Here is a 17,409-nt window from a genome sequence, read left to right on the forward strand (position 1 = left end):
GGGCTTAGGTTTAACTTTACCAGCTTAGCAAAGGGAAGTAACTCGTGCTCCCCACAAACAACTTGTTGTCCTACAGCACTGCCATGGGCAGTGGGGTACTTCTTCCCTCTGCTACATTTGGTGTCAAAGAGCTAGCCCCCCTCCCTCCTTGGTCAGACTGGCATCTCACACTGCAGCCACTTCTGGCTGTTTGCAAAACGATCCAAATTCCCTGTCCTGTTTTTGAGAGAGGCCAGGGCCTTCCTTTCCTTCTGTAACCCCAGCTGGGAGAGGGTGGAGTTATTGGGTTTTTTTGTTGGTTTTTTTTTAATGAGTTGGAAACCCCAAGACCTTGGCGGGGGTTTGTGAAATGTGTTTTCAAGCTCACTGCAAAGTAGGAGTAAGATGCTACTCGGCGTCAGCAACAGTGCCGGCATCTGGCCCTTACTAACTAACTAACCAGGTGCTTTGAGCTCTCAAGTAGACCTGGGAAGAATGATCCGGTGAAACATCTTTTGTCTGAAAATGTGAATTTATTGACACTGGAACTGCTTGCAGGAAAAGGCCAGTTTGGATTAATTTCCTGATAAAAGTGGGTGGGGAGGGGAAGGAAATGCAACTTGTTAAACCACAGCTTTCTGCCACTTTTAAAAGCAAAATCTGTTCTGCAATGTCTGCTAATTAAAGTAAATCTATTTAATGGTCAAAATGGAACACCGTGCTTTATTGCAACAGGACATTTTGATTGACCTGAATTTCTTCTTTTATGGGCTTTTGTCTTGCAAAACTCTTTGCGACCCTGACTTCTCATTTTGGTTTGGCCTGAGAGTTTTTTCCAGTCTCTCGGAGAATTTTCTGGGCAGAAGGCACTATCCTACACAACTCTGTGCATAAAGCCTCTAGTGCAGAGGTTGGCAACCTTTCAGCAACGGTGGGCCAAATCTGCACAGCTCTGTCTGAAGACAGTCTGCCGACTGCCGTTGCCACCTTAGCTTGGCGGGACCCCCGGGCCACAGGTTGCCGACCACCGTTCTAGCAGATTGATCCGAGGTTCATCAATGTCAGTGGGAGTCTCTCCATTGACTGGACTTTGTCTAAGGCCAAGGTTCAACGTTATTAGTTTCAATCGTTCTAAAAATGCAAAGAAACAGTAAGGAAATGGTAGCACGGGTGGGCCGAGTGGCTCATTGGAAGTAGTGTGACTTTCCGTGTGTCTCATGATTATTAATACTAAGAACTATTCTAGCTCCTTTGGATGATCACTGCAAAGAATTCAGTATCTTTGCATGTGTTGTGGGAGGAGACGGTGTGTGGAGGTGGTGTTTTACCAGCTTGTGCTATTTTGCACCTTGTCCCTTTTCCCTTCAATCTCTGACAATGTTCAAGCATCAAAATGGCAAAAGATGAATTCACTAAACCTCAGCCCCAGCCATCTGGTCCCGTTGAAGGACTGCCTGAGGTCAGCCTGGAGCTGCTCTCTCCCCACCCCTGCCCCCAATTCCCTAGTCCTCTCTGAAGAACCCAAGGGTTGAATTTCACTGTAATGGGCCATGGAGATGAAAATGACTGTCAAGGCTAAAATGCAGTGGTTATCTCAGACAAAGAGGCATCCGTTCAGCCAAAAGAGGCTTCAGCTACAGGCTGCAAGAAGGGGAGCCTGGGAGCTGTTTCTGCTGAAGCAGTGCGAGGCGGTTAACAGTTCGAGCAATTAATAGCTTAATGGAGCATCACTGATGGGAGACGGTCTTAAATAATGAGCTTTTGGGCCGCTTTGTGGAAGCGCTCCCTAAATGATGACCAGGTTAGTAACAGTTTTGAATTATTATTTTGCAATTACTTATTGAAACTGGTTAATTCCTAAGCTCATTTTACCCTCCAGTGCACCTCTCAGCTGTACCTTCTCTGTGCCATTTCAGGGTATCCTTGCGTACCGGGTAAACGTGTATTTCTGTTCATTCCAAAAGGGTTTTGGCTTTATTGATGACAGGGACTACTTATGCAGCCCTTTTCAAAGCAGTCATATGCAGGTATTTCTCCAAGCAGGTAATAGGGTTATTTTAGCGGCCAGGTGCGATGGTGGATAGAGGTAGAGGTAATACTTTGCTGCGTAGCACACTCTTGCATTGTGCTGCTGTTCACAGGCACATTGACAGCTCGCAGTGGTGTTTAACTGCCAGCACTCATTTCTGTTCCTAGCGAAGGAATATCGTTGCTTTAAAAATCATATATTTTAAGCACCTTTGTTACAAACAGGGCCTTAGAAGCTACAGAGCTGCTGGGAATTCTGAAATCTGTGGGTCCTTTTAATAATTCAAAGCATCGATGTCATTTTTATTGCATTTCTTTCTGTTCAAGCAACACGGTCGCCGTCGCGTTCCGGCAGCTCTCTCGTGGCTGCAAAGTGAAGTGGGGTCAGGTCTGTCGGTCTGTCTTTCTTCTGTCTGTAAACAGCTTCTTCCAGTGGATTATTTTGGAAAAGCCAGCAGTTGCACAATCTAGGGTGAAGCCGTGATGACCCTTCGAAGACACTGAAATCCAAAGCAGGCGATATTTCCAGAGTCGGTTCCTTTCTCGCAGCCTGCGCGGTTCCAGCAGCAGCAGGAGGGGAAATCCTTCTACAGTCAGTGAATGCCGACGGTTTTTTTCTTGGGCTTGGTTTGCTTACTGCCCTCAGGAGAAAGAGAAGAATGGGGTAAGGATAGGCAGGGGAAGGGCGAGGATAGATGGAGGATGCAGGGGAGCGAATGGGAAGGATGGGCACATTGGATTTCTTTTTTGCTTGTGGTCATATCCATGGGTTAAAGGGAGGTGAACCCAGATCAAACCCTCTCCATGGTCCAAATGGATGCCGTTTGCTACCTTTGTTCATGCAGCCACAAACACCAAGGGGTGAGCGGTGTGCAAGTCCAGTGGGGCAGTTCTGGGCTGGAGGGGTAGTTATGGCTGCATTTTTACTAGGAAAATAAAAACTGAAGGGGTTTAAAAGCTTGCAAAGTTCCAGAGACCTCTTATTATAACGGGGTGTTAACAGTATGCAGTGCTACTCACTGTACCCCGTGCATTGTCCTGTAATCATTTTTGACTCCTACCCAGTAAAGCCTGCGAGCATGTGCTGAAGCGTGTGAAACAAACTCACCTGCTTAGATCCAAGCGCTTTGCTACCCCAGTAGCAAGATTGGCACCTTCCTGACCAAATACAACAAGACCTAGAATCATAGAAAAACAGAGCTGGAAAGAGCACCAGGAGGCCATTTAGTCCAGTGTGCTGCTCCAGGCAGGACCATCTGTGTTTAAACCCCCCACCCCCAAACAAGTGCTTGTCTGACCTGCGCTTAGGATCTTCCAACAACAGACATGCCACAGTCTCTCTTCTTACCTGTTCCAGTGCTTAGCTACCCTGGGTTAGAAAGTTTCCCTAATAAGAACATAAGCACTGTCATTTACTGGGATGGACCATAGGTCCATCTTGCCCAGTGTCGTGTGTCGCGCGGAGGCGGAGAGCGGATGCTGAAAGGGAGAGCGAACTGGGTATGAGCAGAGTTTCTCTCCTGTTCCTCTTCCACTTGCAGCCGCCAGCACTGGAGGTCAAGGAAGTTCTGATTCGGAGGCTGTCCCCCTAACTCCCGTGCTCGATAGGTACCAGTGCCCCTTTCTTCCACAAATGTGTCCAGTCCCTTTTTGAATCTGGCCAAACGGGCAGCTTCCACATCTTGGAGTAACGAGCACCGCGCTTTAGTTCCATGCTGGGTGAAAAAGAGCTTCCTTTTGTCCGTTTTAGACTTACTGCCTACTAGTTTCAGCTTGTGACCCCTAGTTCTTGTATTTTGAGAGGGAGTCAATAATACGGGGCGGGCAGTTATTTTGGGCGGAGGGCCACTCACTGAGTTTTGCCAAACCATTGAGGGCCGCGTGACAGGCAGTCAGGGACAGATAAATATGAATTTTCTAAATTTTTAGGGGTCCCGTGGGCCGGATAGAATGGCCTGGTGGGCCGCATCTGGTCTGCGGGCCACATTTTGCCCAACCCTGCAATAATAAATCCCTATTTACTTTCTCTTTGCCATTTAGTATGTTTTCGACCCTTATCGTGTCCCGTTTTTCTAAACTGAATAGGCCTGGCTTCTTTAGTCTCTTCTCACTGGAAGCTCCTCCATATCACTTACCGTCCTTGTTTGCTTTCTCTGTACCTTCTCCAGTTTTTCTATATCCTTTTCGGTGGGGAGCAAAGCTGGGTGCAGTATGGGATGTGTGGACACACTGGCCCCGTCTACATGTGCGACGGACTCTGCAGTTGTTACTGCGTGGTCATTTAGTACTTGCAGAAGCATTATTGGCATTACTGTGCGGTACCATTGCCACACGGTTTTTTCCTATCGCTGCTGCTCAGTAGCTCGTTACTATGGCTCACTGGCGTCATGCCATGGTTAGTGCCCAACAACACTACTGCGTGGTAGCAATTTGCTGCGGCATTGCGTCTTGAGTCCATGTGCCCACTGTAGCTTTATAAAGAGGCAGGATGATACTTTCTGTTTTATTTACAATTCCTTTCTTAGTAATCCCTAACATTTTGTTCACCGTTTTGATGGCTGCTCGGATCTGAGATGCTGTTTATTAGCTGCCTACCCTAAATTTCCTTGGTGACATTTTAAGCACATATTCAGTATCATTTGCCTTTGGCAGTCAGCCACACAGTTTGTTTTTCAGAAACTTCATACATGTGCATTGACCTCAGTGAGACCTGGGACATATGTCGAAGTTACTGAACAGGGTAAGTGTTTGCAGTGTCGAAGCCTAAGGAGAACTTATACCAGGTTTCAAAGCAGTTCTGTGCAAAAATAGATGATGCATTGAGGCAAAATTCACGTTATTTTAACGAACGTTTCCCTCCATCTGCATAAATACTTGCATTAAAGGCAATTCAGCCATTGATCTGTTTGAAATAAAATACTCTTGGATCAGCAAAAGATAATTATCCTTTCCTTTTCATAATTAAGAAATGTGTTTACATGAATTTAATTTACCCTGGCTCCTCCTTTTCTAGCTCTGGCAGATTTGTTCTTAATATTGCAGTTTCTTTAAAACACCAGTGTAAATCCCGTGACAAGCAGAGAGAGCAGCACAGAGAATTTGATATGTCATTTCTTAAGATACCATTATTTCTTTTGGGAACGGGGTAATTAATCTGACTCGCTGAGACCTATTACTTTGCAATAGGCTCCTTTTTTCTCCTTTGGGGAACTCGGCAGTGAAAGGATTGAGTGTTATAAGTCTGCGGCACTTCATTAACTTTTGATGGGGGTGCGACTGTCTCCGAGGGCAGAATTTTTCTCAGCCTGTGACTCATCAACTTTACTTTCTCTCTGTTTGTAAGCTGGTGCAGTCACAGGCTCTTCCTGTTGCTAAAGATTTAATGACAGCTCTTTTTTTCTCAGGCTTTTGAGGTGCAAGTTCAGTTTCCCCGAAGCAGAAAGCAGCGTCGCTGGTTATGGAACGCAGTTAAATGACAGGCGATATTCATTTTGGGCCATGGATAGTTAAATGTAAATACATCTGTTTGCTAGGGTTGGCGAATCAAGCATTAATTGAATCCACCAGTTTGGCATGGTCAGTTGTATCATCGCTGGTTAATTCAGGCTAGATCCAAAAAGGAGCCAAGGCAGAATATAACACTTCGGGCCAAAGTTGCAATCCTGAACCCCCCTGCTAAGCTGCCAGCTGGAGGTACTTTGAGTCCAGAGGCACCTGGTTTGTGAGCTCGCTCTGCATGGAGAGTGCTGAGCAGGTCAGTGTTTGACACGGTGGGATCCACCATGAGCTAGGTGCCCGTTGGCCCCAGCCCCACAAAGGGTGTTATTCTCGGAGCGTGCCCAACAAACACCTGCCATCGGGTACCAGCTCCTGCTTCCTTTTCAAATGGAGGAGGATGTGGTCGTTCAGGCAAGCGCTTGCTCAGGACGTGGGAGATCTGGATTGCATTCCTTCCTCTCTCGGAGGGGGTTTGAATCCCGCTCCCTGAAGTGCACTGAACCATCACGATGTTGTAGGTGGGGAGTGGGCACTGCCAACCCCTCCTGCTAGAGCTGTGCTGCTGCGTGGAAAAGAGTATGCTGGTGCAGAAAGGGATCAGGAGAGGAATGCAAGTCAGATGCTTAGGGGGTCCAGGCAATGAGCTACAGAAGTACTCACTGGGAGTAGCCGTAGTCTGGTGGTTAGGGCACTCTTGTGGGCTACAGAGAGTGGCATTTCTCCCCAGCTTGGAGTCCGGAGCACTTCCAAGGGGCTGCAGAAGCATCAACCCCTGCGTGCTCTTGGCCTCTGGAGGTTTTGGAGGATGGCCGAGCACATGGGAGATCCCTCATTGCTTGTCTGCTTCGCTTTCCCCCTCCTCCCCATGGTGGAGAAAAGCCAAGCCCTGTGGGTTGCAGGAGAACCGAGCAACCTCATTGTGCTCTGCTGGCGGGTGCAAACATTTCAGGAAGTGGTTCAAAATTAAGTCCAAGGTTTCATAGTTGGTCGGGTCAGAAGAGACCTGAACAGATCATCAAGTCCGACCCCCTGCCATGGCAGGAAAGAGTGCTGGGGTCAAATGACCCCAGCAAGGTGTTCATCCAGCCTCCTCTTAAAGCCCCCCCAGGGTAGGAGCCAGCACCACTTCTCTTGGAAGTTGGTTCCAGATCCTAGCCGCCCTGACCGTGAAGTCGCGCCTCCTGATATCCAGCCTAAATCTACCCTCTGCCAGCTTGTGACTGCTATTCCTGGTCACTCCTGGCAGTGCTCGGGGGAACAGGGACTCCCCCAATGCCTGCTGATCCCCCCTGACTAGTTTATAACAGGCCACAAGATCCCCCTCAGCCTTCTCTTGTGGAGGCTGAACAGGTTCAGGTCCCATCACCTCTCCTCGTAGGGCCTGCCTTGCTGCCCCCTGATCATGCGAGTGGCCTCCTCTGGACCCTCTCCATGCCGTCCACATCCCTCCTGAAGTGCGGCGCCCAGAACTGGACGCAGTACTCCAGCTGCGGCCTGACCAGTGCCGCATAGAGGGGGAGGATCACCTCCCTGGACCTGCTCGAGATGCATCTGTGGATGCATGCCAAGGTGCGGTTGGCCTTCCTGACTGCGTCCCCACACTGCCGGCCCATGTTCATCTTGGCATCAATAATGACTCCAAGATCCTTTTCTGTGACTGCACTGACGAGAAGGGAGCTGCCCAGCCTGTAGGTATGGTGCCGGTTCTCACCTGCCCACCTCTGTAACCGATCTAGGTCTGAGGTGTTTGCTCTCTTTTTTGAGGGTCAATTTGAAGTGCTTCAAGCATTTTTGAAGGGCTTCCTGGGGCATGAACATCTGCACCCGCGTGGCTTGGAGCGCCTCTAGCTGTACATCTGGTCAGGACTGCAGGGTCCTGGATCTCACTTCTGAGCCAAGGACCTAAAAGTTAGGCACAGTGGCACCAAAGCCTAATTTTTGGATCTAGCCCTTTCTTGTCATTACACCTTTGTTGGTTTAATGGCCCATTTTCCTTTACACTTGTCTATCCAAGCAAGGCATCTTCTCGCCCTTTTAAAAAGGTTGCCTATTGATGAATTATCAACTTCCTCCTCCATCAAAAGCAAATAAAGTTGTAGCAAACATGGGTTTTTTCAGCAGGCCAGCTGCCATTGTGCCCAGCTCCATAAAAGAGGGGAGCAAATGTTGGGCAAAACGTTCTCTCCAATATTTGGCAACATTTCTACAAATCAGGATAGAAACCAAAGGCAGACAAGGCTGCGGGCCTGTTGCCCGCTATCGTTTAAAATCACATTTATTTGCCTTGAATCCTCGCTGTGTGTCCTTCACGCTGCTGCAGCCTCTGAGAAGGATTATTGATGCCTGCAGAACCTAATGGCCTGAATCTCTGGAGCCATCTCAGATGTCTGGGTGACTCGAGCTTGATCTTAATAATTAAAGCAAAGTGTTAGTCAGGATGGATTAGTAACTCAGACTGAATTATTCACAGAGATTTACTGACACTTGCAGTTTGATCCAGACTTCCTTCTTACTGCGTGAAACTAAAATTCACATGATAAATGTGCATATAAAAGAGCTCCTTGGTAGCTCCTGTAGGAAAACACAGCGAGCAAACAAACAAGGAGAATTGCAGGCACATCTGATCTATGTTGGACTTTGGGAATGGGAGCATAACCTCAGAGCTGTTTCAGGCAGGGAGGTTGCTTTTCGTGATGTGTGTGTGGCAAATTAAAAGAAAGGATGGTAAGTCCTTAATGGTGGTTTAGTAGGGAAGATTATTTGAGTGATAAAGAGATCTGTCCTGTGAAAAGTGCCACGCACTTTCCTTTTCTTTGTTTCATTCTTTTGTACTTTTTAAAGCAGCTTGCTGCTATTATTATTATTATTATTATTGTTATTATTATTGTAATGCTTACAGGTATGACGAGAATCAAGGCCAGTCTATGCTGCCATTGCAGTAAGCAGTGTGAAAACACGTGAAGAATAAACTCCAATCCTAGCCACAAGCAGTCTATAGCCTGAAGAAACAAAGGAAAGTCAGAGAAGGGAAACTGAGGCACAGAGACATGACTTGACTTGCCTCAGCTCACCCAGTAGACTAGGAACAGAGCCAAAACTGGAATCCCAATCTTCTGGCCCACTTGAGATCCTACCCACTGGGTCTCGCTGCCTCCCATGCTCTTTTTGCTCACAGAGGCTTATGATGATGAGCCCTCGGTGCCAGGCCCAGCAATTCAGCCCAGAAGGGGAGTTGAACCTCTTGGCTCAGCAGGGTGCATGGTACAAGAACCCCATCACACAACCTCAGGCAAAATGGATCTGATGCTGTGGTTAAGACACAGGATGAGGGAGCAGGGGGAACTTAGATGTACTTGAACATGGCCCCAGGCACTTGTCTACATCTTTAGGCTTTAAACTACCTGTAAAAATCCATCCCCAAGGAGATCCAAGCTGTGTCCTTGGCTTGTCCTTGGTTGGGCTGCATGACATTGGGCATCCTGCTTGACATCAGACCTGGGGTGACCAACAGGAAGCCTGTGGGCCAGCTCCAGCCCACAGAGCTGTGGCAATTAATGCTGCTGCTAGTCCTGCTGCACAATTTCCAGCTGGGTGCAGAGACCAGATACGGAGCGGAGAGTTGCATCCTCTGGTCTGCGGGGCTGGACATTTGGTGGCAGGAAGAGCAGCGGCTGCTGTGCCTCCAGGAGCCGCAGCAATTCATACCGCCACTGCCAAATTCCAGCTCCGCAGCCAAGTAAGGCAGCTTACACTCCAGATCCTACCTGCAGATGAGCCCTGCACCGTTCATTAGGTCCATGGTGTTGGATGTGTTAATAAGCACCTTCTGCCCATTGAGACCCCTTGCTCCATCAGCGCTGCCGCAGGTGGCAACCTTACCCAAGTGCCGGCTCAGCCTGCGCGGTCCCTGCCAGGCACCGGCTGGACGGGAATGCGTGTGCTTTCACGCACCTTGTGGAAAACACCTCCTGCACAGATTCAGGAGGTCACTGCCCGTGGCACTTTCATGTCTGTGTCAGAAAGTCCTCTGAGGCACGCGCTCACCCTTGCGGCATTTTAGACAGTCCTATTATTTATATTCTGTTTTACAACACATACAAAATACTTTTGCAATAAATGTCTCACCGCTTCTTTGCATCTCAGCGTGTTTTGACATTGCAGTGGTGTGAGGGGTTATGAGCAAACACTTCTTCCTTTTTCTTCTTTCCCACAGGTGCTGTGGACATGGGCGGCAAACAGTCCACTGTAGGTGACGTCTCCATACCGCCGACCCCTGTGACAGATAACATTCAGGCCGCTTATAGAAGCGGAGACACCAATACAGCCCAAGATCTGATTAAAACAACATGCGAGGAGAATGCATTACAAGTGGAAAAGGTAGGGCAGATGGTATCCTTCATTGGGTCACCTTGGGAAGGAACCTGCTTACCCTGGGCTTGTGTCTACAGTCATGCCTCCTCCAGATGTCCCACTCCCTTGTATTTTCTGCATGTATCTTGAAGTCTCAAACAGGCCGAGACCTTGATGGTGTACACAAATATTTTAAGAGTGCCCCGCAGAGCTTCAAAGCTAGATAGACCAAGGGGTGACAGGCATGGAAAGGTGAAGTGGGTAGTCCAGAGCTACCCAACGAGTCATGTTTGAGCTGATAGACTCTCTGGGGTGAAAGCCTCTCTCTACTGAGAAGGATGGCAAAATTCCCGTTGACTTCAATGGGGACAGGATTTCACTCCACGGTTCCCAGGACCAAGTCTGCAGCTCTCTTCACTGAACCACATGGCTTCTCAGCGGCAGCTTGCTGGGGTACGGGCCAAATACGCACTGCAAGACAGACACCCCCATTTGACGATGCGTGTGCCTGGAACAAAGGGCAAAGAATTGCCGTACCCTCTTTCCAGACACTGTAAATGAACCTCTGCTTTGCTCACTGCCTGCTTGCAGCAAATGGCCTCTGTTTGAGAAGTGACTGTGTAGGAATGGCTTCCAGGGCAGGGAAAGGCGGTTTCCACGCCTGCTTATCTTGGGATGATTCCAGAAAAAGAGCCCCTTATAGCACTTGCAGAAAAATCCAACTATTGCTAAAACCCTGTGTCGGTTATAGGCTGACGGGTTTGGCAGTCTGAATGGCCTGAGTGTGCTGTGAGCTTTGTTTCTGTTTAGTTTTTGATCATCTTTGGAGATGATAAGCAGGGCTTGTGTTCCTATTTGGATGCAATTATAGATCCTTTTATATTAAGATTGTGACTTCTGCCCTTTTGCCCTCCTTTTGGCCCCTCACTTGGAGCTTGTAGCATTGGATGCTTTAGCTCAGAGGGCAAAAGCTTGTACTTTTTAGATCCCAAGGTCCTGCGTTCAGTTCTCTATGGCACTTTCACCAAGGGCTTTGTATCATGCCAGCAATAGAGCAGACACTGCTCAGCAGATACTAACCAGATGAGGTAGTCTGGGAGGAAGGTTTCTTCCAGGTGGAGTTAGAAGCTTTCTGTGAGATCATGCAAAGGAGGTGTACAGTGTGCCAGGCTGCCCTGGGCATCTTCCAATCCTCTGTTTAGAAACCTTCATAATCTCTGATATTTTACAGAATTAAATCCTGAACTCAGTGGTTACCTGGAAAATGTGCAGTGTTATCTGCTCATGTAGTGGGCTGGTCTCTTACTGAAAACAGATGGAGCCAGGGAAGGGACTTAGAAAGTTGGTTACAGTAGAAGAGATTTTGTCAGTCAAAAGACTTGTGTGTGTGTAAGACAGCAGGTTTAAAATCCTGAGCATTATGACAGTATTATTCCAGTTGCAATGGTTACCCCAGATATAAAATCAGGGGAGCCAGCTTCTTGCATACAACACACCCGGGAATATAATTGTCTTGTCTTGGACTTTCCACCTTAACTGGCTTATGTAGGCTTCCTCTGCCTTAGAAATGTCCTGCGGCAATAAGTAGCCCAGACAGTGCGCCTCAAAGGTCAATAAACCTCCACTCCATCTAACATCTCTCCCAACTGTATAATTGGTCCAATATATTACCAGTCATATCTTGCTTCTTACCCATCCCCTAGACCACCACCACTACATCAGCTGAACTACATCAAATGCATTGCACATTAGTAGTGCAACTAATGCACTGCTGCATTCAGCCCAGGGCAGGTGTGGGTAACATTTTAAATCTGAGGATGCTCCGCAGTTATCAAGTACAGAAACCCTGAGACAGAGTTCAAGTGTCCCAAATGGTCTCATCCAGTGGAGGGACATACTTGGAGAGGAGCTGGCTCTCCGATCTCTGGGGTGGCCCTGGGATGCAGGCGGTGCCATGTCAGAATGCTGTTTCCACTCCCGGCTTAATCTCTTCATCCCAGTCAGCAAGCATATGGTCAATGGGCTGATGGAGAAATGCTGCCCCATGTGTTTAGAAGTTTCTTCCTCCTTGTGCACCCCATTTCTTCCCACTTCAGAGACCCTACAAGTCCACTACATTATGGTCTTACAGGCAGAACCTGAATAGTAATCTTTGTGGTACAGTCTAGCCCAGGGTGGGCAAAATACAGCCCACTGGCCAGATCTGGCCCGCCAATTGATTGTATCCAGCCTGTGGCTGCCTCTGCAGTGCTCTGCATGGGGCTGAGTTCTGCCGGAAGTAGCCTGCACCACACTCCCGCCCATATCCACCCTGCGCCCACCCGCAGCATGGCCCTGGCCCCAGCCAGCGCACACAGCTTCCCTGCGGAGCTGCTTCTGCAGCTGCAGCAGCTGCCTGACTGCTGCTCGGCTCCCCCATGGCCAGCGGCTCTTCCTCCTCCTTCCCTTACTGCACTGCTCTGGGCAGCAGGTTATACGGGGAAGTGGTGGTGGCCACCACGTGCCCAATCACATGTAGGGGGAACTACAGCTGGGCAGCTCCTGCCCCAGTGTGCAGGGCTCCAGCTCCCAGCTGCCTTCCACCTACTGCCCCCATCCAGCACGATGCAGTGCCACCTGTGGGCAGCCAGGTGGCTGGAGGGCAGCCCCACTGGGAAGCTGTGTACACTGAGCCAAGGCAGTACCATTGGTAAGCACAAGTGGGAGTGTGGTGCGGGCTGTCCGTGCAGAGTGCTGTGGGGGCAGCCACAGGCCAAATGGGAGAGGGAGGTGGGTCACGCCTGCGCTGACTGCCTGGGTGAGCTCTACTGCATTGCACTGTTGCAAGCTGGGAGATTTGCCTTTTATAGACGCATCGTGGAACCTTCTGGGCATGTCTACACGTGCAGTTAATGCAAAGCAATAAAGTCTGGGGTTTATTGCTCCCAGGTGTACTGCTTGAACGTGCACTCTGGAGCAATAAACTCCAGAATTTATTGCTGTTTGCCATGTGAGCCTGGGACCCAGCACCCTGGACCAGGTCGATGCAGCCCCGGCTGGCAGGGGGCCAAGGGTCAGCCTGCCAACATGGGGCTGCTCTGACCTGGCTCGGTGGGCTGCAAAGGGGCTGGTAGGAAAGAGTAAAGAGTGGCTTTATGGGCAAGGCACTGGATCTAGCTTTGGGAGGCCTCCATTCAGGCACTGTTCCTGGAATAGGCTTCGTCCTTATCTGTGTCTTTGTTGCCCATGTGTAAAATGGGGCACTTTCCCTGAGAGTCGGGGTATGTTCTGGTGGAGGACTTGTGTTCAGCAACCTGGGCAGCAAATAAGGAAAATGATGGTTAAATGAACATTACTCATACATGCAAATTAATAAAATGATCATTTTTAGTGTTGTGTGAAGGACTGACATGCTACAGTGGCAGAAAAACGCATGCCTAGGGGGCCCCTGTCCTCTCACTCTGTCTACTTTATTGCTCTCTGTACTGGGAGGAGAGAGGGAGGTTTTGGTGCCTTATTCTGCTCTGTTTTCTCCACCAGTGCCAGCTGCTCAGTATTGCAGCAGCCTACGGAGATCTGCAGGCCGTGAGATATTTGCTGAAGGACGTCTTAGTGACATTACCGACGGAGCCCAATGACGACAACCCAGCTGTGGTGGCTGCGTATTTTGGGCACGTGGATGTTGTGAAGGAACTGTTAGACTCCTTGCATGGTAAAACAGCCATCCCGTCGTGACTGGTGACCAGTTTGTAATCTGCCTTTTCCTCATCCTGCTTTCATAGACTTGTGGGATTTCACAGTTGGGCATGTAGCTTTTCCACCTGCCTTGGAAAGGAAGGGGCCCAGCTTCAGGAAAGTAGGTGGAGAGATCTGAACTGCAGTGCCTTGAAGCAGTTTCCCCAGGGGGAAAAGGTTCTGTGTTTGCTTGTGAACCATGGGCTACCTGCTGCTTAGCCAGTTCGTTCCTACCCAGCCACCGAGCTGGGTTATATCGCTGCACCTGCAGAGAGGCAAGAGCAGTTTTGGGAAGCGTCAGCCCCTGCGATTAGCTTGTGAGTCTTCGAGGTGATGCAGCTCATAGAGGGCAGGATCTTATGCCCGTTGAATGAGCACTGGCTTGAGGCCGCAGTTCATTCTCCTTCTTTGTCCTTGTCCTCTTGCCTTTCTATGACAGCAGGGTCCTCCATTATTTGCTGCAGGAGGGGAAAAGGCCAGAGCTCCAGACCCCACTCTTAGAGCTGTCCTTGAGAGAGTGCAGTCCTCTGTGGCATGGAGACAACCCCTTTTAAGGACCTGGCCCTACATTTATAAGGTCTAATAGGACTTTTACCGTCAACTTCAGTGAGAGCAGGGTTAATGTTTCGAAGTGAGAGCAGGGTTAATGTTTCGAAAGTTATTTAGGTTAAATATTTTGCAAATGCTTTTAGAAAAGGAGATAGCAGAGAGCTGCTGCTCAGGGGGCTGGATTTAAGCACCCCATGTAATATTTGCAACCCAAGCACTGCGATGTGGTGCTGGAGACCTAGAAATAGAGAATACAAATGATCTAGAAAGATTTGTTTCCTGAGATGGGGCAATGAAAAAGCAGCTGTTATTAAATAGTGGAAAATAAAGTAGAGTTTTACAATTCATTCTTTCCCAGTAATTGAAAGTGGTTTTAGCAAGATGGGATGCTTAGATGGCCAGCTCTTCTGAAACACTGTAGCTAATTAATAAGAGACATTACAGTGTTTTTTATTATAAACTTCTGTTTTTCCCTTGAATGACCAACTCCGTAATCTCTGATAGCTATTCATATAATACATACCTTCCCATTGGTTTCCAGGAAAAGTTCATGCTGGGGTTCATGGCAGGGCATGATAATAAATTGCCTATCTCCCTGTGCCAAGAGTTGGGTTCATAGATTCATAGACACTAGGGTCAGAAGGGACCTCAACAGATCATCCAGTCCGAACCCCTGCCTAGGCAGGAAAGAGCGCTGGGGTCAGACGAGTGCTCCGGTTTTGGTACTGCTGTGATTTTCAGCAGGAAGACCTGCCTCAGTTAAGCTGTTCAAACCCCCGGTTTGATGCTGAACCCGAGCCTGGATTCCCAAACCTGAGATGCAGCGGTGTTGTGGAATTGCCAGGGGTGTAGAGGTAATTTCCATGGAGAAATTGCGAAGAAGTTGCCCTGTAAATTTGGGCTGGCTGGCTTGGTCCTATGTGGGATCTCACTGTAAAGTAAGCAGAGGCTGCACACATTCACTGTGAGTCTGGCATGTTGCAGGGAATGCCCGTGTTGTTAACCCAGAGGCTGGGTCTTGCAGCCATTTAATCATGAGCGTTGGAAAGGTTTTGGGGCACATATTTCATTCACCTCAATCACTGTGAAGGGTTGAGGGAAGTGATCAGTACATTCTTGCTGAATTCAACTAAGGGTTTAAACCCACAGAAGGGGAAAGGGGGGGAATTGAAAAAGCAAAAATGTCACATGTCAGGTTTTGGTTTCAAAGTGACGTTCAGAGAATGCAGCTGATGAGGCGGGGGATTGATGGCCACATACTGCAACAACCTAGTCGTGCCTTGCCATCACAGTTAAGTGATCAATTGTTGACTGCAAGCTAGTCCACCATCTAAAATCATGTCGTGTTGTTTTGCTAGATCCCAGCAACTTCCATCAACTCCTGAATTGGATGCTTGCCATAGCTTGCCGGCAGGGACATTTGGAAATTGTGAAGCTCTTAATCCTCACCTACAGTGCTGACCCCGAGTGTTGTGCGGTCAGGAAGAATGAGTTTCCTGTTCTTATAAGATTGCCACTCTATGCTGCAATAAAGGCAGGTATGTAGTTGCATGTCCCACAGCTGTGCCCCTTTATGATGACCTCGTCTAAAGAAGGGGGATTATTATGCTCCCAATCACCCTCGTGTCAGTGGGTGCATCTGCACATCCTGTTATTCCAGTGCTCATCATGCCAGTGTGTATTGCTCCAGGGCACGCTGTTTGAACATGCGCCTGGAACCACAGCATGTTGATCTGGGTCAGAACAGCCCTGGGCTGGCAAGGGGTGCAGGGGCTCAGCCTGCCATTCCAGGGCTGCTCCCCAGTTCAGTGTGCTGTGGAGGGACTGAGGCACTAGCATGCTACAGTGTGGGGCTAGCTAGCAGGTAGCCCCACACTGAAGCAGCCTCATGCCCAAGCCATCTCCATCAGCATCTACATGTGCGTTACTGTGCACTAAAAAGCTCTGCAGCAGGATGGTACTTGTATTTACAAGTACTACCCGATGGAGGAGTTTGTTTATTTACTGCAGCCTTTAAAACCAAGCATTGGTTGTATAGTGGTGGGCATAGCTGCCTTCCAAGCAGTTGACCTGGGTTTGATTCCTGGCCAATGCAGCCCCGCAGTGTTTTTGGATGCACACATTGCTGGGGTTATTTAACCGCAGCAGTGTTTCCTGCCCAGAGCAGGGGGGCTGGATCTGATGATCTCCTGAGGTCCCTTCCAGCCCCAAACTCCTGTGAATCTGCATAGACACTGAGATGTTTACTGCAGAGCTAATTAGGCATCTGCAGTAAATAACTCGATGTGCCCAGTGTGTATTACTCTGGAGTTACACCCATGTAAGTAATGGCAGACATTATTTACCCACCCAGGCTGGGCCTTCCACTCAGTATTTCCCTGGCCGCTCAGAAATTTAAAATTCTTCTCTTTAGGCTTCTGGGAAAAAAATCTTTAAATGAAAAAACAATGTCCTCCAAAGCAAGCATATTACTTTATTTGCTCTCAAAACATAGATTGGCTTTGAAATGAATACTTTAAACATTATGCACTGCAGCTTAAACAGCATCAAGAGACGCTGAAAAAATGGCATCTCAACAAATGCTTTTAATATCATGTGTTCTCTGCTCTAAGGCTGAATTGTAGCTGGAGGAAGCAGAATGATTGAGTGTAGTTCCTTTTTTTCACACCCCTGCCTGGTTTTATTTTTTAAAGGGGTTATTACTACAGCAGTTATAGTTTCATAGTTTGTCGGGTCGGAAGGGACCTGAGCAGATCATCAAGTCTGACCCCCTGACATGGCAGGAAAGAGTACTGGGGTCAAAGGACCCCGGCAAGGTGTTCATCCAGCCTCCTTTTGAAGACCCCCAGGGTAGGAACCAGCACCACTTCTCTCGGAAGTTGGTTCCAGATCCTAGCCGCCCTGACAGTGAAGTAGCACCTCCTGATGTCTAGTCTGAATCTACTCACAGTCAACTTGTGGCCGTTGTTCCTTGTTACCCCCGGTTGTGGTCGGGGGAACAGGGACTCTCCCAATGCCTGCTGGTCCCCCTTGGCCAGTTTATAGATGGCCACCAGATCCCCTCTCAGCCTCCTCTTGTGGAGGCTGAACAGGTTCAGGTCCCGTCGTCTCTTCTCATAGGACCTGCCCTGATGCCCCCTGACCATGCAAGTGGCCTCCTGGACCCTCTCCATGTTGTCCACATCCCCCCTGAAGTGTGGCGCCCAGACCTGGACGCAGTACTCCAGCTGCGGCCTGACCAGTGCCGCATAGAGGGGGAGGATCACCTCCCTGGACCTGCTCGAGATGCAT

At 48.9% G+C, this 17,409-nt stretch overlaps 1 protein-coding gene across 2 annotated transcripts in view; it reads left to right on the forward strand.

Annotated features, from left to right (window-relative positions):
• Window positions 1-17,409, forward strand: part of LRRK1 (leucine rich repeat kinase 1) — a 93,524-nt gene that overhangs the window by 13,174 nt on the left and 62,941 nt on the right. For both annotated transcript variants that reach the window (XM_019533801.1, XM_019533802.1), the window contains exons 2-4: window positions 9,719-9,882; window positions 13,375-13,546; window positions 15,477-15,656. In XM_019533801.1, the coding sequence (XP_019389346.1) occupies window positions 9,719-9,882; window positions 13,375-13,546; window positions 15,477-15,656 (516 nt within the window). The remainder of the gene's footprint in view (window positions 1-9,718; window positions 9,883-13,374; window positions 13,547-15,476; window positions 15,657-17,409) is intronic.

Source organism: Crocodylus porosus, unplaced genomic scaffold (genome assembly GCF_001723895.1).
Source record: "Crocodylus porosus isolate Cpor-Errol unplaced genomic scaffold, CroPor_comp1, whole genome shotgun sequence".
In the NCBI taxonomy this organism is placed as follows: domain Eukaryota; kingdom Metazoa; phylum Chordata; order Crocodylia; family Crocodylidae; genus Crocodylus; species Crocodylus porosus.